We start from the raw sequence: 16,507 nt of genomic DNA, 5'->3' as shown, positions 1-16,507 counted from the left end.
AAATACATATTTGCTATCGCTGTGTCTGTAAAAATCCGATCTATCAAAGTAACACATTATTTATCCTGCACGATGAACGTCAGCAGGAAAAAAAAATTAAGAACGCCAGAAATGCGATATTTTTTTATTTTTTATTTTTTTTGGTCACCCCCCCCCCCCCCCTCCCTGTCTTCAAGAAAAAATGCAATAAAAAGCAACCATAAGGTCGTATGTGTTCCAAAATAGTACCAACACAAACTAAAGGATGTCCGGCAAAAAAATAGCCCTCGCACAACTATGTCAACAGAAAAATAAAAAAGTTCAGAAGATGGCAGAAGAAAATAATTTAAAAAATAAAATATTTTTGAAAAGAAATAGTAGTACAGCAAAAATAATTAAATGTTTGGTATTGTCGTAATCGTGCTGACCCATAGAATACAGTTATATCATTTTTGTTGCAGTTTGTGCGCCGTAGGAACGAAAGATGGCAGAATGACGTTTTTTGTTTTTCATTTTACTCCACTTAGAATTTTTTTTTAATGTTTTTCTGTACATTACATGGTACATTAAATAGCACCATTGAAAAATACAACGCGTTCCACAAAAAACAAGCCTTCATACAGCGACGTCGATGGATAAGTAGAGGAGTTACGATTTTCTAAAAGGGGAGGGAAAAAAAGCAAATAGGAAATAAAAATGTTTGGGGTACAGCTGTATTAAAGGGAACCTGTCACCTGCCTAAAGCACCATGAAATAAGTTATGGTGCAGTTAGGCGGGGTGACGGGCAAAAGCAGCCAATAAGGTTGCTTCATTCACTTTTCAAAGCGCCTTTGAAAAAAAGGAGAGCTGAAATTAGGTAGGTTGGTAAAAGATTGGTTTTGGAGAACTTCATATTGTAAAACAGCAATAAGACTGAATGAGGCTAAAAAGGGCCTGCAGAATGGGTCTTATAGTAAATTGTATGCTGTATTTTATTGACAGGAAGACCCAAGAGAGACACTGGGAGAGATGTAAGTAAGTGTAAAGACAATGGTAAATCTATCGCTGACAAAGGCTGAAAATATAAAACATTTATTCTAAGTAAAAGCAAAAATGTGTATAGACTGCAGGGAGATATTAATAAGTCATCTGATATACGATTTGCTATTGTGGCTTCCTGATGAACACAGAGGGTGAAACGAGTTGGGGCTGCTGATTTTTAAGTACATGATGGTCTTGACTTCATCTGTATAAAGGCTTTTAACCGGCCTGCAGTAACAATGTTACTGTGCGCAGACTATGAATTATGGGTTTGGTGGTAGGGTGAGGGTCTAGTATGGGGCCGCTATTCTCAGGGTGCATACCCCATCTAGGCATAGGAAGAAATAGGGCCAAATTAGGGTCAAAGTTGGCTTATTGGTATTTAAAGTGTGGGAAATGCCCCGTTATGTGATTCCGTTGCTGCCGTAGTACCCTTCCTTCCAGTGATTGATCTTTTATTTTTGTTGGCTGATATTCCAGTATTACATCGTGATATTGGGGACTTCTATTTTTATGTATATAATTGTCAAGGTATTTCTTTCTTTTCCCCAGATTTCGGTATATCTCTTTTTATCTTGTTTACCTGGCATTTAAAGGGGTCACCCTAGTGTTAAAAATAATTTTTAACCCCCTAACGACACAGCCTATTTTCACCCAAAGGACGCAACGATTTTTGGGGGATTTTCATCTACACGTTTCAAAAACCATAACTTTTTTTATTTTTCCATTCACTTGGCCATATGTGGGTTTGTTTTTTGTATGACAAACTGTAGTTTTTATTGGTTCCATTTTTGGGTACATATAATGTTTTGTAAAACTTTTATTAACTTTGTTAAGAGCCAATAGAGAAAACACATCACTTCTGCCATTGTTTTTTTTTCACTTTTTTAAATTTTACATTTTTTTAATGTCTCTGTAGGGAACTTGAACCATAAAAGCTATGATTACTATGATAATGCATTGCAGTACCTCTGTACTGCGATGCCTTATCGCTTACAATAGCAGTCATAGGCAATGGCAAGCAGGGTTGTCTGGCGTCCTGTTAAAATAGCAACCCATTGGCCCCTGGCAATTTATATGGGGATGGCTGTTCTTCTCTACCCCTGCTGTTGCAGAAGGGGCCGGCTATCAATCACAGCTGGCTCCCGCTGCAGGATGACGCAGGCTCAGCTTCTGATCCACATCATCCACGGGACATAAGTTTTTAAATACTGTTGCATTAACTACCTCACAGACAGAACATAAATATACATCTTGTAGCTTTAAAGGGGTTGTCCCGAGGCAGCAAGTGGGTCTATACACTTCTGTATGGCCATAATAATGCACTTTGTAATATACATTGTGCATTAATTATGAGCCATACAGAAGTTATAAAAAGTTTTATACTTACCTGCTCCGTTGCTAGCGTCCTCGTCTCCATGGTGCCGACTAATTTTCGCCCTCCGATGGCCAAATTAGCCGCGCTTGCGCAGTCCGGGTCTTCTGTAGTCTTCTATGGAGCCGCTCGTGCCAGAGAGCGGCTCCGTGTAGCTCCGCCCCGTCACGTGCCGATTCCAGCCAATCAGGAGGCTGGAATCGGCAGTGGACCGCACAGAAGAGCTGCGGTCCACGAAGACAGAGGATCCCGGCGGCCATCTTCAGCGGTAAGTATTGAAGTCACCGGAGCGCGGGGATTAAGGTAAGCGCTCCGGTAAGCTTCCTTTACTTCCCTGCATCGGGGTTGTCTCGCGCCGAACGGGGGGGGGGGGGGGGGTTGAAAAAAAAAAAACCCCGTTTCGGCGCGGGACATCTCCTTTAAGGGTTTAAACAACCAGCCATGCTTAAAATAACAAAAATTAACTATACATTCCTTCCTTCTCCCCCTGGTTAAAAAGTGTGCTGGCTCCCACAGTAATCCCGGTCTCTGCTGACAGCAGAAATCAGGTGACCGTCACAGCACCTCCACCTGCTCTGCTGGCATGAGCGCTCATATACTGGGAACCATAACGCTGGGCATGCAAACCAGTGACAAAGTGGCCTCTAATTGGCTGTGACTTTCATTGTCGGGAGAGACTGGGATTGTCACAAATCAGTAGACTTTTGAAATTGGGTAATTTGTATTTTGGTATCAGTTGCTATTTTCACTCTATAGTCCCTGTAATTCCTGCATCATTTGTAGATTCCTCTTTTACCTCCTGTAGTATTGCTGCTATCTGTCTTGTAGAATTAATATTTGTAAGGGGATGTGTGAATTTTTGATTTTATTTGGAATAATAGAAGTCGTGTTTTATCTTTTTGTTCTGCCTTTGTCATAGAGTTCAGTAAGTAGAGGCAGGGATGGAATATCATCTGGCAGTGAATTGCACATGGATAAATCTGCCTGATTATTGTAGAACAGGAAGGTATAAATATACTATTCTAAGACAAAGTATAGACTGGATGGACAATCTGGTTTTTTTTCCGCTGCTTTTTTCTTTAAAGTGTGTGATATATAGTGTAAATTGCTTTCTGCATTAGTATTGTTGAATTGGTTTTGCATTAGACACATTCATGTATTCTTCATAAGAGATGACTGTGGAAATAAATTGTGTTTCTCCTAATATTTGACTAGCAAAATAAGAGGTTATCTCTGTATTTCCCTGACACTGATATTAATATAGGGAGCAACTGATCAGGATAGATCCTAATGATGAGCTTAAAAGTTTTTTTTATCAGGGAAAATACTATTGATGACCTATCCTCAGCATAAGGTCATCAATAATTGATCGGCCGGGGTTCGCCATTAGGGATGCCGAACCAATCACGGATTGTGCGCCCGCTGACAGCGCTGCATATACAGTACACAGGGGTCGGAACGGAAGCAGATGCTGTGACCCCGGTGTAGTGGCCAGTGATTGTAATTGCAAGTGCAGCTCTCATTGGAATCAATAGGAGCCGTGTCGGCAGTTGCAACGCCAGCCACTACATGGGGCGGAGCAACGGCTTACACTTTGACCCTTGTGTAATTGCGGCACTGTCAGCGGGTATGCAGTCAGCGATCGGTCAGGGTCCTGAGCAGCGGACCCCCTTTAAGATGATGTTAATAGAACTTCAGGACTGTAGTTTGTTGTACTAGATCGTAGTGGTCTTTTGATTACATCCGGGGGAACAAGAGTTAATTAGTATTCTTTGTTTCATATTAGGATGAGAATCTTCATATCTAAACAAATAAAATTCTTCTACTGTACACTATGTGTGTGTGTGTGTATATGTGTATATATATATATATATATATATAATCTCCATATCCCTTACTGCTAAAAATATCAACATGCAAATAAATGTCAACCACGTATTAAAGGATAAAATGCTGAAAGTAGGTTTATAATCTCACTTGGAATACAATTATTTTCCAGTTAGCTGTTAAAGGTTTATATATTTTAAATGTGCTTTCCATTTCTTGAAGAAAACCGTTCCGATGAAACTTGTGAGAATTCACTGATAACAGCGGAATCGGATGGCAACGAACCCAGAGGAAACCGATTGCATGTAGCATCTGAAGGAGCGGAGGCGCAGGTTAGCAAGTATAACCATACGAACCTTCAACATGAGGGGCGACCTAATAGCTATTTATAATACATCAGGGACAATACAGATATCTCTCCCATCATCAAAATACTAATGACCACCTGTCCGTCCGTGAGTGAGTTACATGAGCCGCCCCTGATCACATGACAGTGACATCATCACAGGTCCTGCAGATACTAACAACGACCTGTCCGTGCGTGAGTTACATGCTTCACCCCTGATTACATGACGGTGACCTATAAACCCCCGCAGCCTCAGTTGCTTTGGAATACTACCGACCACATTAGCAGTAACTGATTCTCACTTTATTTTTTCAGGAAGAAGGAAATACAAAAAATATAGATGTGCTGCTGGAGATGTTTCCAGCATGTACGCTGCATCAAGTGGAGAAAGTGCTCTCCATGGCCAAAGGAAACCTAGAAGACGCTGTACAGATTATAGTGGAGGGAGAGGTGACCCTTGATGATCCATCAGAAGCAGAGGTAGGTAACAGCACGGTATAGAACAATATTATGATGTACTCCAAATTAGAAGACACAAATGATCTTTGGTCAGATGCAAAACAGCAGAAGACTTATATTACTCTTACTTAGTTTCTAACACAAAACTTAAAGGGGATCTGTCACAGTCGTCCTCACTGAAAGCACTATAAGGTAGTGATTGTTACGCTGTTTTCAGTGATATATCTGCTGTGTGTATCTGTGCAGTAGTTTAGGGGAAACTTACATTTTATTAGCAGCCACACAGAGAAGTAGTCCTGCATATTCAGGAGCTGCAGCTGGCCACACCCACTTCACCCTCCAGACAATGATTGGCAGCTCTCTCTCTATGCACAGCCATAGGCAGACAGCAGTCAGTCAGTGTCTGGAGGGTGGAGTAAGTGTTGCTAGCCTGCTGCTCATGAATATCCAGGACTATTTTAAGTAGTCCTCTATGCATGTGCTGATAAAAGACCGGTTTCTCCAAAACGACTGCACAGATCCACACAGCAGACGTATCACTGTAATCATAATACCTTATGCTGATCTCAGATAGGAGTGTAAAAAGATGATGACAAACTCTTTAAAGGGACCTTTACAATTTCACTGTTGCATGACCGTCACCATGTGGCAGGATTGGACTTTTCTAGGCAGAAACATGACTGTTATTTCCTGGCTTTGAAAGTCAATAATCATAACCCAAATAACAGCTATAGAACCTAGGAAAGTATGGCATGGGTTTTATGATCAGTCACCATCTGGTAGACTCGAAGTGCCAGACATATGTGAGCTGGTCCTATAAAGCTGCTGGTGTTTTGGTAGCCATGGACTTGTTACTTTAGGCCCAGATCACAATACAATTGAGTTTTTGGAGTTACTTGGATTCTGAGAAGCAGGAAATGGACTTTTGAGATTTACGAAACTGGAACATTTTAATTGTTGAGGCTTCTGTGTGATTCTCTGAATACAAGTTTTCCGCTTTTTTCTCCCCCTTACTATGAAAAATGAATAACCTTCCCTGACAGAGTTGTCCAAGATGGGGAAACAAACCCAAACCGCTCATAATAGTAAAAATAGGGGGAAGATGTTGTCCACTGAATCTTGGAGACGCCAGTCTTTCACGAGTTCTCGGATTTGTGGTCCATTGAATTTACCTGCTTTTAGCTTCTCCGTGCTCATCACAGGAATTGTTCTACATTTGTAGCCAAAACACCTTCCATTTCTCTTCAACGTCTTTACAAATTGTTTCATTGGCGAAAGTTTGTGCAATGGCGGCGATATGTACCATATGTACTAATAGGAAGCAAATGCTGGTGGGAAAATAATACAAATATAACAAAAATAGATAATGACATCAAGAATATCTCAAAAACTAGAGCTCCTAGACTGAAATAGAGTTTTTTTCAGAATCAGCAGCTCAAAAATACCCAGAAGTAGTTCTAAAATTCCAGGTGCCATGAATGTTTTTCTTTTGTTCACCAGTGTTCTTTTTACACCAGGGTTGTTTTTAGTACTTCTTTTCAGTGAAGTTTTCCTCTTTTTTTTTTTTTTGTTTCGTTTCCTATGGGGTAATGTGTAGAAAAAGTAAAAATATGTATTTTTAAAAATTTTATAGTTCTTAATTCTTGAAATTAAAGTAATGGGTTTCCAATTTTCTTTCCAATGTTTCGAGAAATAATTTATATAGTCTTAGATTACAGGGCGGGTATGGTAATGGTTTAGGATAGTGTGAGTTTTTTGTTTTTTTTTTTTGTTTTTTTTATATTTTATTTAGTATTTTATTCTCTAATTTCTTTTACTTATCTTTGTATATTATATTTTTTATACTATTTGTCTCCAATGATGCCATTTAAGACCTCTCAGGAACATCGCTATTTTTTTTTATTTTATCTTGCAGTTTTTGGGACATCCATGGGGGCTCCAATTACAGAGGAAAACATCCCCTATAGTGATATTGTCTCTGGCAGAGCTGAGCAGGCATGCCATATCAGGGGTTGCCAGCGATCACAGAGTCGCTGGGTCCAGTAGAGGACACTGCACTGTAATCTCCCCTGTTCACTATATAACTCATTGAGCGCTATGTAGGCTGGAAAAGAGAAGGCTGAAGTCGATATTAAGGCTCTAGTTGCAGCACGCTTCTCCCAACTTCACTATAAGAGAAAAAAACAGAGGCAGATTGAAATTTTTTTTAGCAATGATAATCTCATTTTAAACAGCCGTTCCTTGAATTTGAGTTTTTTTATTTCCTGGAATGTATATATTTTTTTATGATGTAAATCAACAATCTTGTAAATCTTACCGTACGGATTCTGCGTCATTCTTGCAACTTTTATCTGTTCATCTTTACAAACTATTTTTACTGATGACCTTCTGATACCACGGCACACAATCCCAGATATATGATGTGGTTGCTGTGGTCTCATTATGTCACATGGACTTCACATATGTACTGTCTAGAGAAGAATGGCCAGGAGCACAGAAAGCTGCGGAATCAATAAGCTAGGTATTGCAATTGTTTTTAACGGTTTCAGCACAAAACATTAATTGTGTATCCTGGAAACCCCTTTAGTGCCGTCAAATAATGCTAACAGTTGTTAAGTCGCACATTTTTTTTTCTTTTAGGTATTGCAAAAAATTCCAAAAAAAGAAGACTTGAAAGAATTCATCTTACAGAAGTAAGTACTGCACAATAAATAATCCACTTTTACTGCCGGGGAAAGCCGGAATGCGGACACTAAATTTGCATGGAAAAGATCCACATTACACTGATCATTTCAACTGCATGCAGCACTCTTTCCTCCGTCTAAAAGCTGGGCAACTAGGCAGAAATCCCATTGTAGTCGATGGAGTCCTCCCGGCGTTGTTCAGTTCTGTTTGTAGACAGAGCCATTCGGATACAAGGATTCCCCTTTTCTGCTCTCCAAACGGAACACAAAAGCGGAAGCCTGATTGCCAATTTCAGACCACCCTCACTTTGTGCTGAATCAGTTCAACTAGAAGCTTATAATGAGAAATTTGAAAGGTCTTATACTCTTGGCTGCCTTTATCAAAAAAACAACGCCCCCCTTGGACTTGGGCTGTGTTTGGTATTGCAGCTTAGTCTCATTTGCTATGTGGCTGAACTATAATACCCTACACAGCCCATTAACAAGTTTAGGTACAAAATGCAGGTGCGATTGACTAATCCATTATATTTAGAGTGTTTCTAAACGTGTTAAAAGGGTTTTCCAGGGAGAATACTATTGATGATCCAACCTTAGGTTTCCTCATCAATAGTTGATCGGCTGGGGTCCAACCCTAGGGACCCCGACCGATCAGTTGTGTGGGTGCATGCTGTCAGTGCTGCAAATACACAGGGGTCAGAGCAGAAACGGCAGAAGTCTCTGCTCTGACCTCTGTGTAGTGGCCGGCGCTTGTAACTGCAGGCACGGCTCTCATTGAAATGAACACAAGCTGTGCCAGCCACTACACAGAGGTCAAAGCGGAGACTTCTGCTCCAACTCCTGTGTGTTTGCGGTGCTGACAGCTGATTGGTCGGGGTCCCGAGCGACGGACCCTAACCGATCAACTATTGATGACCTATCCTGAGGATAGGTCGTCAGTAGTATTCTCCCTGGGAAACTCCTTTAAAGTTTTTAGAGAAAACTGGATCTGTTACATGTTGTTGTAAGCTTACCTGTGTGCATGTGGTGTTCATGGTTTTCTTATGGTCTTCAGATACATGCTGGTTGACAATGAAGACGACAAAAAAACTCACAGGCCGTTGATGCCTAAAGAGGTAAGAGCAACTGCATGATGCAGCACAGAATAAAATGTAAGATGTAGCATCATCACTTTGTTTTCCTCTATTCCAGCATCAGTAGTTATATGCCGTATTTTCAAATATTGTGTGATCAAATAGAAAAAAATGGGGGAGACAGCCGTCACATCTGGGAGTTGTGTGGTCTCCGTATGTATACAGTATGTATGGGCTGTGATGTGGATGATGCAGTGTTTACATGTGTCCATGGCCTGTATGGAGGAGTTCTCAAAAGAAGCAGAAACTGGAGGAAAAAGGGGACTCTGCACGCTGGGCAGGAGACGGAAAATAAAAAATATCCCTATTAAGCTACAAATTTCTGTGGCGCCTTAGTTTGCTTTGTTCATAACATGGTAAAAAAAACAGAAAAACGTTTAAAAGCCACTAGCACAGCGGTGAGTGATGTCACATCGGTCATAGGACCAAGTCACATGATCACAGAGGGCATTTAAAAAGTCACATTATCACATAGACGTTTAACACAGATGTCAACCATAGCTGCCAGCAGGAGAACAAAACAAATAGAAAAAAAATAAGCAGAACAAAACAGGTTTCTAGTTTTGCCTTTTGTTTTGTTCTCCTGCTGACAAGTATGGTTGACATCTGTGTTTAAATGTCTGTGATCATGTGACTTTAAAAAAAAATGCCCTTGTGATCATGTGACTGGGTCACACGACTGTTGTGCCACGGCTTTTAAATGTTCTGTTTTTTACTATGAAAAATGCATAGCTTAGTAAAGGATTTGCTTTGTCTCCTCTCCAACGTGCCAAGTTCCCTTCTTCCTCCAGCTACTGCTGATCTGTTACGGCTACTATTGCTCATGTGCAGGTGTATTAGCCACACTGTGCTACTCTGTGGAGTGCAGTTTTTTTTTTTTTTGTTTTACAGTTGATAACATTCAAAGAAAGCAGAATTTATAATTCTGCTAAATTAGCAAGTGATTTTTTTTGTAAAAATATGCATATTCCTTTTAATAGATGTCTATTACAAAATGTCTTACCTAGGACTACTCGGCAACTATAGCCACCATACAGGTTGTGCAGCCCTGTCATCTCACAATCTAATAGAACTCCATTCAGCTTTTAAGTTTCCGCAAGTCTTCAACTGTAAATAATGCAGCAGGGTTGGATTTTCCTTTGTGGTTTGTGGATCACGGTTGCGACAGCGTATGGCCTGTGTTGCGGCCAAAGTCGCCGTGTGACTTAATGTAAACAGATGTTATGTAAAAATAGTTGCCTACATTGGAAGAAGTTCTTGGTATGGAAAATGGATAATGCATTTTTAGTTGATTTGAAAATGAACAAAGGACCCGAATATTGTATTTGTGAATGACCCAAAATGGAAATAATTGGCGTTTTGGCGACTACAAACTTTCAGTTCATCTGTTTGTTTTCAGGCCCCTAAGAAAATGATTCGCTACATTGACAATCAAGTGGTTAGCACCAAGGGGGAGAGATACAAGGATATTAAGAAACCCGAGAGTGAAGAGATGAAGAAAACCTACATAAATCTCAAGCCTGCAAGAAAGTACAAGTTTCACTGAGTTGTGGAAGCACTGAGGGGTGGGTGGGTGAGGAGGGGTCCTTGCCAGCATGTGACCAGGATGGGTAGTCACCAATACACTCTGTAACAGAGAAGAGAACTTTCAGGGTTTAGCACTGGTTTATTCACTCATGGGAGTGTGGGTATATAGTTCCCAAAAAATAAGCAATATATGATGTCAAGTGGAAGAGTTCTAACCTCTGCATGCAAAGCTCTGATGACGGCATCTTGGGCCATCTTAGCTAGAGCATCCATATCCACGAGATCTGGCACTATTAATGGTGCATCACATATAGCTCAATGTTGGCTCTCAGGAACCAAGTTTGTCTTCGTAAAGCTGCTCTCACCTGTTCATGAATACACAAAGCTTTGAAACCCAGTAGACATGTGACATGGCCTACTTGGCCAGCAGCTCCGTTACACTGTGAGCCCGTCGCATTGTCACATGCTGGAAACAAAAGCAGTGCCCTGTTATTCAGTTTACATAAAAGCGATGCTCCCAGGGTATGAAGCAGCCAGAACTACTAGACAGTAACTGCAAAGTATGCTTTAGTACACGTTGGGCATGCTGTAGAATAACTTAACAAAAAATGTTAGCATTGCCAACATGAACCAATCAGATTCATTTTGTCAGACTAGATTTTAAAAGGAAGTGATCTGATTGGCTGCTACAGACTGCATTGATACTTAAATGGGTTTTCCAGGGAAATACTATTGATGACCTATCAAGATAGGTCATTAATAGTTGATCAACTGGGGTCCTTCCCTAGGACCCTGAACGATCAGTGAGGGGGCGCATGCTGACAACACTGCAATTACACAGAGGTCGGAGCAGGAGCCTCCGCGCTGAGCTCTGTTCAGTGGCCAGCGCATGTAACTGCAGGCACGGCTCTCATTGAAGTCAATGGGAGCTGTGCCTGCAGTTACAAGCGCCGGCCACTATAAGGAGATCGGCGTAAAGGCTTCTGCTTCAACCTCTGTGTTACTGTATGGTGGCGCTTACAGCATGCGCCCATTCAGCTGATCTGTCCGGGGCCCTAGCGATGGACCCAGCCGATCAACTCTTGATGACCTATCTTGATAGGTCATCAATAGTATTTCCCTGGAAAACCCTTTAAAACAGTTATTATTATGCTTGAGTGTCGAGCAGAGTTCCTGTGTAACATAGTGACAGTTGGCTTGATTTAATTACACATTTGCCCTCTAGGAACCTGTTCCGACCTGAGTTAGGGATTTCCATTTGAATTCTGCCTGTTCCGTTTTTGAAACAGAAAAACTGAATTCACACAAAATAGTATTTTTTTCCCATCTAAAATCTCAAAAAAAAGGAATGCTTTCAGATTGATTCTGTTATGGTTCCGCTTTAATGGCGCAAATTGCGCAGTTTGCAGTATTTGTCTGAAGAACCCCTTTAAATCCTTAAGGTGTAACAGTTATTATATTTGTTTAATCAATGTAAAGATCAGGTGATATTAAGACTTTTTCAATATATTTACTTGCAAATCCCTCTTGAGAGGTTGCCCATATCCTACTGAGCAATGCAGCAGCTGACTGTTGCTATGTGAAATCCATATTCAACTGCATAGATGCAGAATACAGCAACTTGCTACGAGGGACACTTCTCTTCAGTTTGTCTTTTTATTGGATGCCAACACTATTACTGGCACAGATTTGGTGATATTTCTTTCGGATTGCAGATGGCCATAGATGTCATATAACTTTATTTTCACTCTGCACCCCGTTTCATGACCGCACACGATGGAGGTTGTTCCGCGCCTTCTGCCGGGACAGGAAAACAGAGGTTAAATAATCCCTCCCTTCATAACCAGAAGGGTGACTTCCTGTCCCTACAGAGGGAAGGCAGCAGAGTCGCAGGTACCGCACTTGCCAAAGGAAGAACAAGATAAGGGATCAGTCAGGGGCTGCGGGGCTCCTCTCTTCCAGCACATTTCTTCACCTGGATATTCAGCTGCATGTAGTGGGATGCAGGAGCCTGGGTCATCCCGACGGAAGTTGCAGTCCCAATAGCCAGAAGTAGGGCTGCGAAGGGCCAGTGCGCATGGCAGAAAGTGGGACTGTATTACCAGAAGTGTGGCAAAGTGTTTTGCGCAGGCCGATCAAATGATGTGGTCTGATCCTCTTGCAACACAATGCTATGTGGCCGGAGGTATTGTGGTGGCAGGAAGAGGGGAGGTTTGCAGGAAACCATCCTCCTACTGAATTTTATAGGAGTCAGAGGGGCTGCATCGTCGTCATCTGACAGTTTCTGGCTCTTGGGATCTAGCCCATTTGATGATGAGCAGCAGAATGCCAGACACTCTGAATCTGTAGAGCCTACTGAAACTCCTAGTATCGTGAGTCTGGACCCATTAAAAAAAAACATCCATTTTGTTGTTTTTTGACACACTTCATCTTCGTTTGTTTTAGTGATGGAGACCGTTTCTAACTCAAAGCCAGAACAGAGAAAAAAGTCAACGTGCAATATGTGTGATGTGCGTTTGGAGGATTCATACAAAAGGTTGTTATGCCCTCCATGTTTTAATCAAGCATTAGAGGAAGAAAAAGCTTCCCATAGGGATTACTGTACAGATATTTTGAGGGAAGAGATTCAATCCTCCATGATTGAATTATCAAGCTCACACGCTTCTGTTGGTGATGAACCACCTAGGATACTGCACTCTTCATCTAAATTGGAGATTCTGGATTAGGACTCAGAAGAATTAGAGGAGGGTGAAGACTCGGGCTCTGATCAGGATGATAAGATACTATTTTGATTTGAAAAATATTGATACCTTATTAAAGTCAGTGTGCAGTACCTTGGATATAGAGAAAGGGAAAAAACACAGTCGATTATAGAATACGTTTGGGGGACTTGGAGGTAAAAAAGATTTTTTTTTTCCCTGTAAATTCAAATTTTAAAGAACTTGCATTACATGAATGGAAAGATGCTGAAAAGCGTCTCCTAATCTCAAGAGTTCAAAAACGATGATTGCTCTTTATGGGAGGAAATCCTGAAGATAGATATTCAGGTGAAGAGGACTATTCTTCCGTTCGAAGATTCATCTCACTTGCGCGATTCGATTGATCGTAAAGTGGATCACCTCCAAAAAAGTCTGACGCTGTTTCTAGTACTATTCAAGCTAATATTGCAACTACTTCGGTGCCAAGATCAATGATTATCTAGCTCAACCAATTTAAAAAAGCATTTAAAATCTAAAACCTCTCAGGAAGATATCATATTCTATCCCATTGCTTAACTATGCATACAGGTTTACTTGCAGATGCATCTGCAGAATCAGTAAGATTAGGCACGAAGATATGTGTCCTGGTGAATTCGACACCTAGGGCTTTATGGTTAAAATTATGGTCAGAAGACACCATTTCTAAGAACAAATTATACGCTATAGGTTTCCATGGGAAACCTGTTTGGACCAGAATTGGATAAAATATTGGAGAAGGCTGCAGATAGAAAGGAGTTTCCAGAGGATAGGCATGCTAAGAAACCAATTTTTTGTAGACCTTGCGCTCCCTTAAAAGAATATAAAGGGCAAGGAAAAATGGGATGCTGGATCTACCCCAAAGGTGGAACAGGAAGAGGCAAATGATTCCTTTTCAATACATTTTTTACCACAGGGTCCTCAACTAAGCAATGATATCAATCTTGTGCGTGCAATGTTTTCGAATTATGTGGCTCAGTGAAAGGGAATTAACCCAAAAACCTTGGGTTCTTCAGATAATAGAAACTAGCTACAAGATACTTTTCCTCTCTTTCCCCTAGAAAAGTTCAAATCACTGGTCTAAAGACAAAGACTCTTCAACATCAACTTCACAAAGGCATTCTAAATCTCATTGCTTTAGAATCAGTCATTCTAGTTTCTCTGGATCAACAAGGAAAAGGATTTTATTCAAGCCCATTCTTTGTTAAAAAAAAACTTCTCTGAGGCCTTCAGAACGATAATAAACCTAAAACATCTGAATAAATTTATGGTGTATGAGAAATTCAAGATAATCAATAAAAACCATCATCCATTTGATTCCTCAGAACGCCCTAATATGTACATCCTAAAACATACTGGATATCAAAAATGTCTGACAGTTTTGTGTCTTCCTTTGGGCATTTCCTCGCCCCTCAGAGCCTTCTCTAAAGTGTTGATAGGAATAGTGGATTTCCTCAAAGGAAAGGCAATAAACATATTCCCATACCTTAACGACTTTCTCCTTATTGCAGGTTTAGAGTCGGCTCTGAATGATCACTTGATGATGACTCAATCTGTTTCAAAGTCTAGGGTGGGTCAGAAATCAGATCTTAATCCATCAAGACAAAAATTATTTCTTTGGGATTCCACTAAATTCAACAAATTAATGTACCCTGCTTTCAGAGGACAAAGAAACTAAAAATGTCCTTCAAAAATAGAGAGACTGCTACTATAAAACAAGGAGCACTAACATCTTGTCTGGATTTTGCAACAGATTATTCTGTCCTCATGGGACAAAGGACAGACCTCTCTAAAAGTATAAGCGTGACTTTATAGGTATAAGAATGACCTCGCGACGTAAGCAAGAAAGCTGGGGAGCCCTCTTTCAAAACCAAATCCTACCGGGAAAATGGTTGAGTGGTTAAGAAACGGAAATTATCGAGGGCTAAGAACTGTCTGGGAAATGCTGTTATGTCTAGGAAATTTAAGTTCTAGACCATCAAATAAAAATATTTTCAGACAACAATTTTGTGACGAAGCAAAAAATAAGAGATATTTCTGACCTTGGATGTCAGGAGAACAATCTTACATTATTTAACAGTTGTAAATCCTTGGAGAATAAACAATTTTTTCAATTTGGGGGAAAAATGCGTCAAAAAGTACACTAGCAAATTGGATAAAAGATACCACTGAAGCAGCCTACAACTCGCAGCCTACAACTCACAACCTATTCTTACTCTCGTTTAAAGCTCATTCCACAAGAGCCGTTTCTTCATCCTGGTCTGAGAAGGCAGAAGCTTCTTGCAGATTTGCAGGTTCGTTATCTGGGCCAATCCAAGTACTTTCATTAAACATTACAGACTTTATGCTCAAGCCAATAGGGACATGGCCTTTGGACGTAAAGCGCTACAAGAAATTGTCTCTCCCTAGGCTGTTTTTTTTTTTTTTTTGTTTTTTTTGTATCTTCATTGGGTGCTGTCATGAAGGGAGGGGTGAAAAAGGGGAATTACCCTTTATTGATTTGGTTTTCCCTTCATGACTCGCACCCCAGTTCACTCCCAATTTCTTCACCATGAAATGGACAACATTTTAACCCTTTCCAATCCAATTTATATCCTGGTTTTCCTAGGGGGCTTACTCTTTTTCTGCCGTTATACAACGGCGCTATATGCTGGCTAAACCCAGTACTGCATGAGGTGACATGATGGATAGGCTCCAACAGCAGAGAGGCTGGCAATATACAGTAAGAGAACCCTGACGGACTGGCAATATACAGTAAGAGAACCTTGACGGACGTCTTCCAACATCGGAGCTGTATAGCCTTACATCATATTGTCTTCAGAGGTCAGACAGTGGATTGGAAATGGTTAAAAGCTGTTGCACTCTTCCAGTGTAGCAATATTAAAAACACAGGTTATAATGGAGAGGGATTATTCAACCTTTGTGTTCCTATCCCTACAGAAGGTGGGGAACAGCCTCCATTGTGTGCTGTCACGAAGAGCTCATGAAAAAAAGAATTAACGGAAGGGTTAAATGCAGCAATACCAAGAAAAAAAAATAATAAAAAAAGTAATTGTGCAAAAGTGGAAAGACCTAAAAAATATATAATTTTTGTATTGTCATCATATCAGCCCACAGAAAAAAATTGTCATTTATGCGTTATGATTAACGCAGTAAAAAAGATAGAACTGATGTATTTTTTTTTCTCCCTGCCCTCCCAAAAAAATAAAAATACTTTACAATATATTATATGTCTCAAAAAAAATAGTAACAATAAAAAGTACAGCTCGCCACGCAAAAAGACAAGCCCTCATACGACCGTGTCAACAGAAAAAAAAAGTTATGGCTTTTGAGAAGTGGAGATGAAAATCCCTCAAAAATCATTGTATTCTTATGGCTAAAATAGGGCATGCCCTTAAGGGGTTAAACTTTTTTTCCTCTTCTC

General features: G+C 40.4%; 1 protein-coding gene across 2 annotated transcripts in view; it reads left to right on the top strand.

The window, feature by feature from the left end:
- Positions 1 to 10,381, top strand: part of CUEDC2 (CUE domain containing 2) — a 37,954-nt gene extending 27,573 nt beyond the window's left edge. Inside the window, exons 5-10 of one of the 2 annotated variants that reach the window (XM_066600538.1) lie at positions 962 to 994; positions 4,425 to 4,534; positions 4,864 to 5,028; positions 7,648 to 7,700; positions 8,743 to 8,803; positions 10,221 to 10,381. In XM_066600538.1, the coding sequence (XP_066456635.1) occupies positions 962 to 994; positions 4,425 to 4,534; positions 4,864 to 5,028; positions 7,648 to 7,700; positions 8,743 to 8,803; positions 10,221 to 10,367 (569 nt within the window). In that variant the 3' untranslated portion in view covers positions 10,368 to 10,381. The remainder of the gene's footprint in view (positions 1 to 961; positions 995 to 4,424; positions 4,535 to 4,863; positions 5,029 to 7,647; positions 7,701 to 8,742; positions 8,804 to 10,220) is intronic. The other variant, XM_066600539.1, reaches the window with a different exon arrangement.
- Positions 10,382 to 16,507: the final 6,126 nt, after the last annotated feature.

Source organism: Eleutherodactylus coqui, chromosome 4 (assembly GCF_035609145.1).
Source record: "Eleutherodactylus coqui strain aEleCoq1 chromosome 4, aEleCoq1.hap1, whole genome shotgun sequence".
In the NCBI taxonomy this organism is placed as follows: domain Eukaryota; kingdom Metazoa; phylum Chordata; class Amphibia; order Anura; family Eleutherodactylidae; genus Eleutherodactylus; species Eleutherodactylus coqui.
Note: the sequence above shows the minus strand (reverse complement) of the source record. Positions and strands in the feature narration are given on the sequence as shown.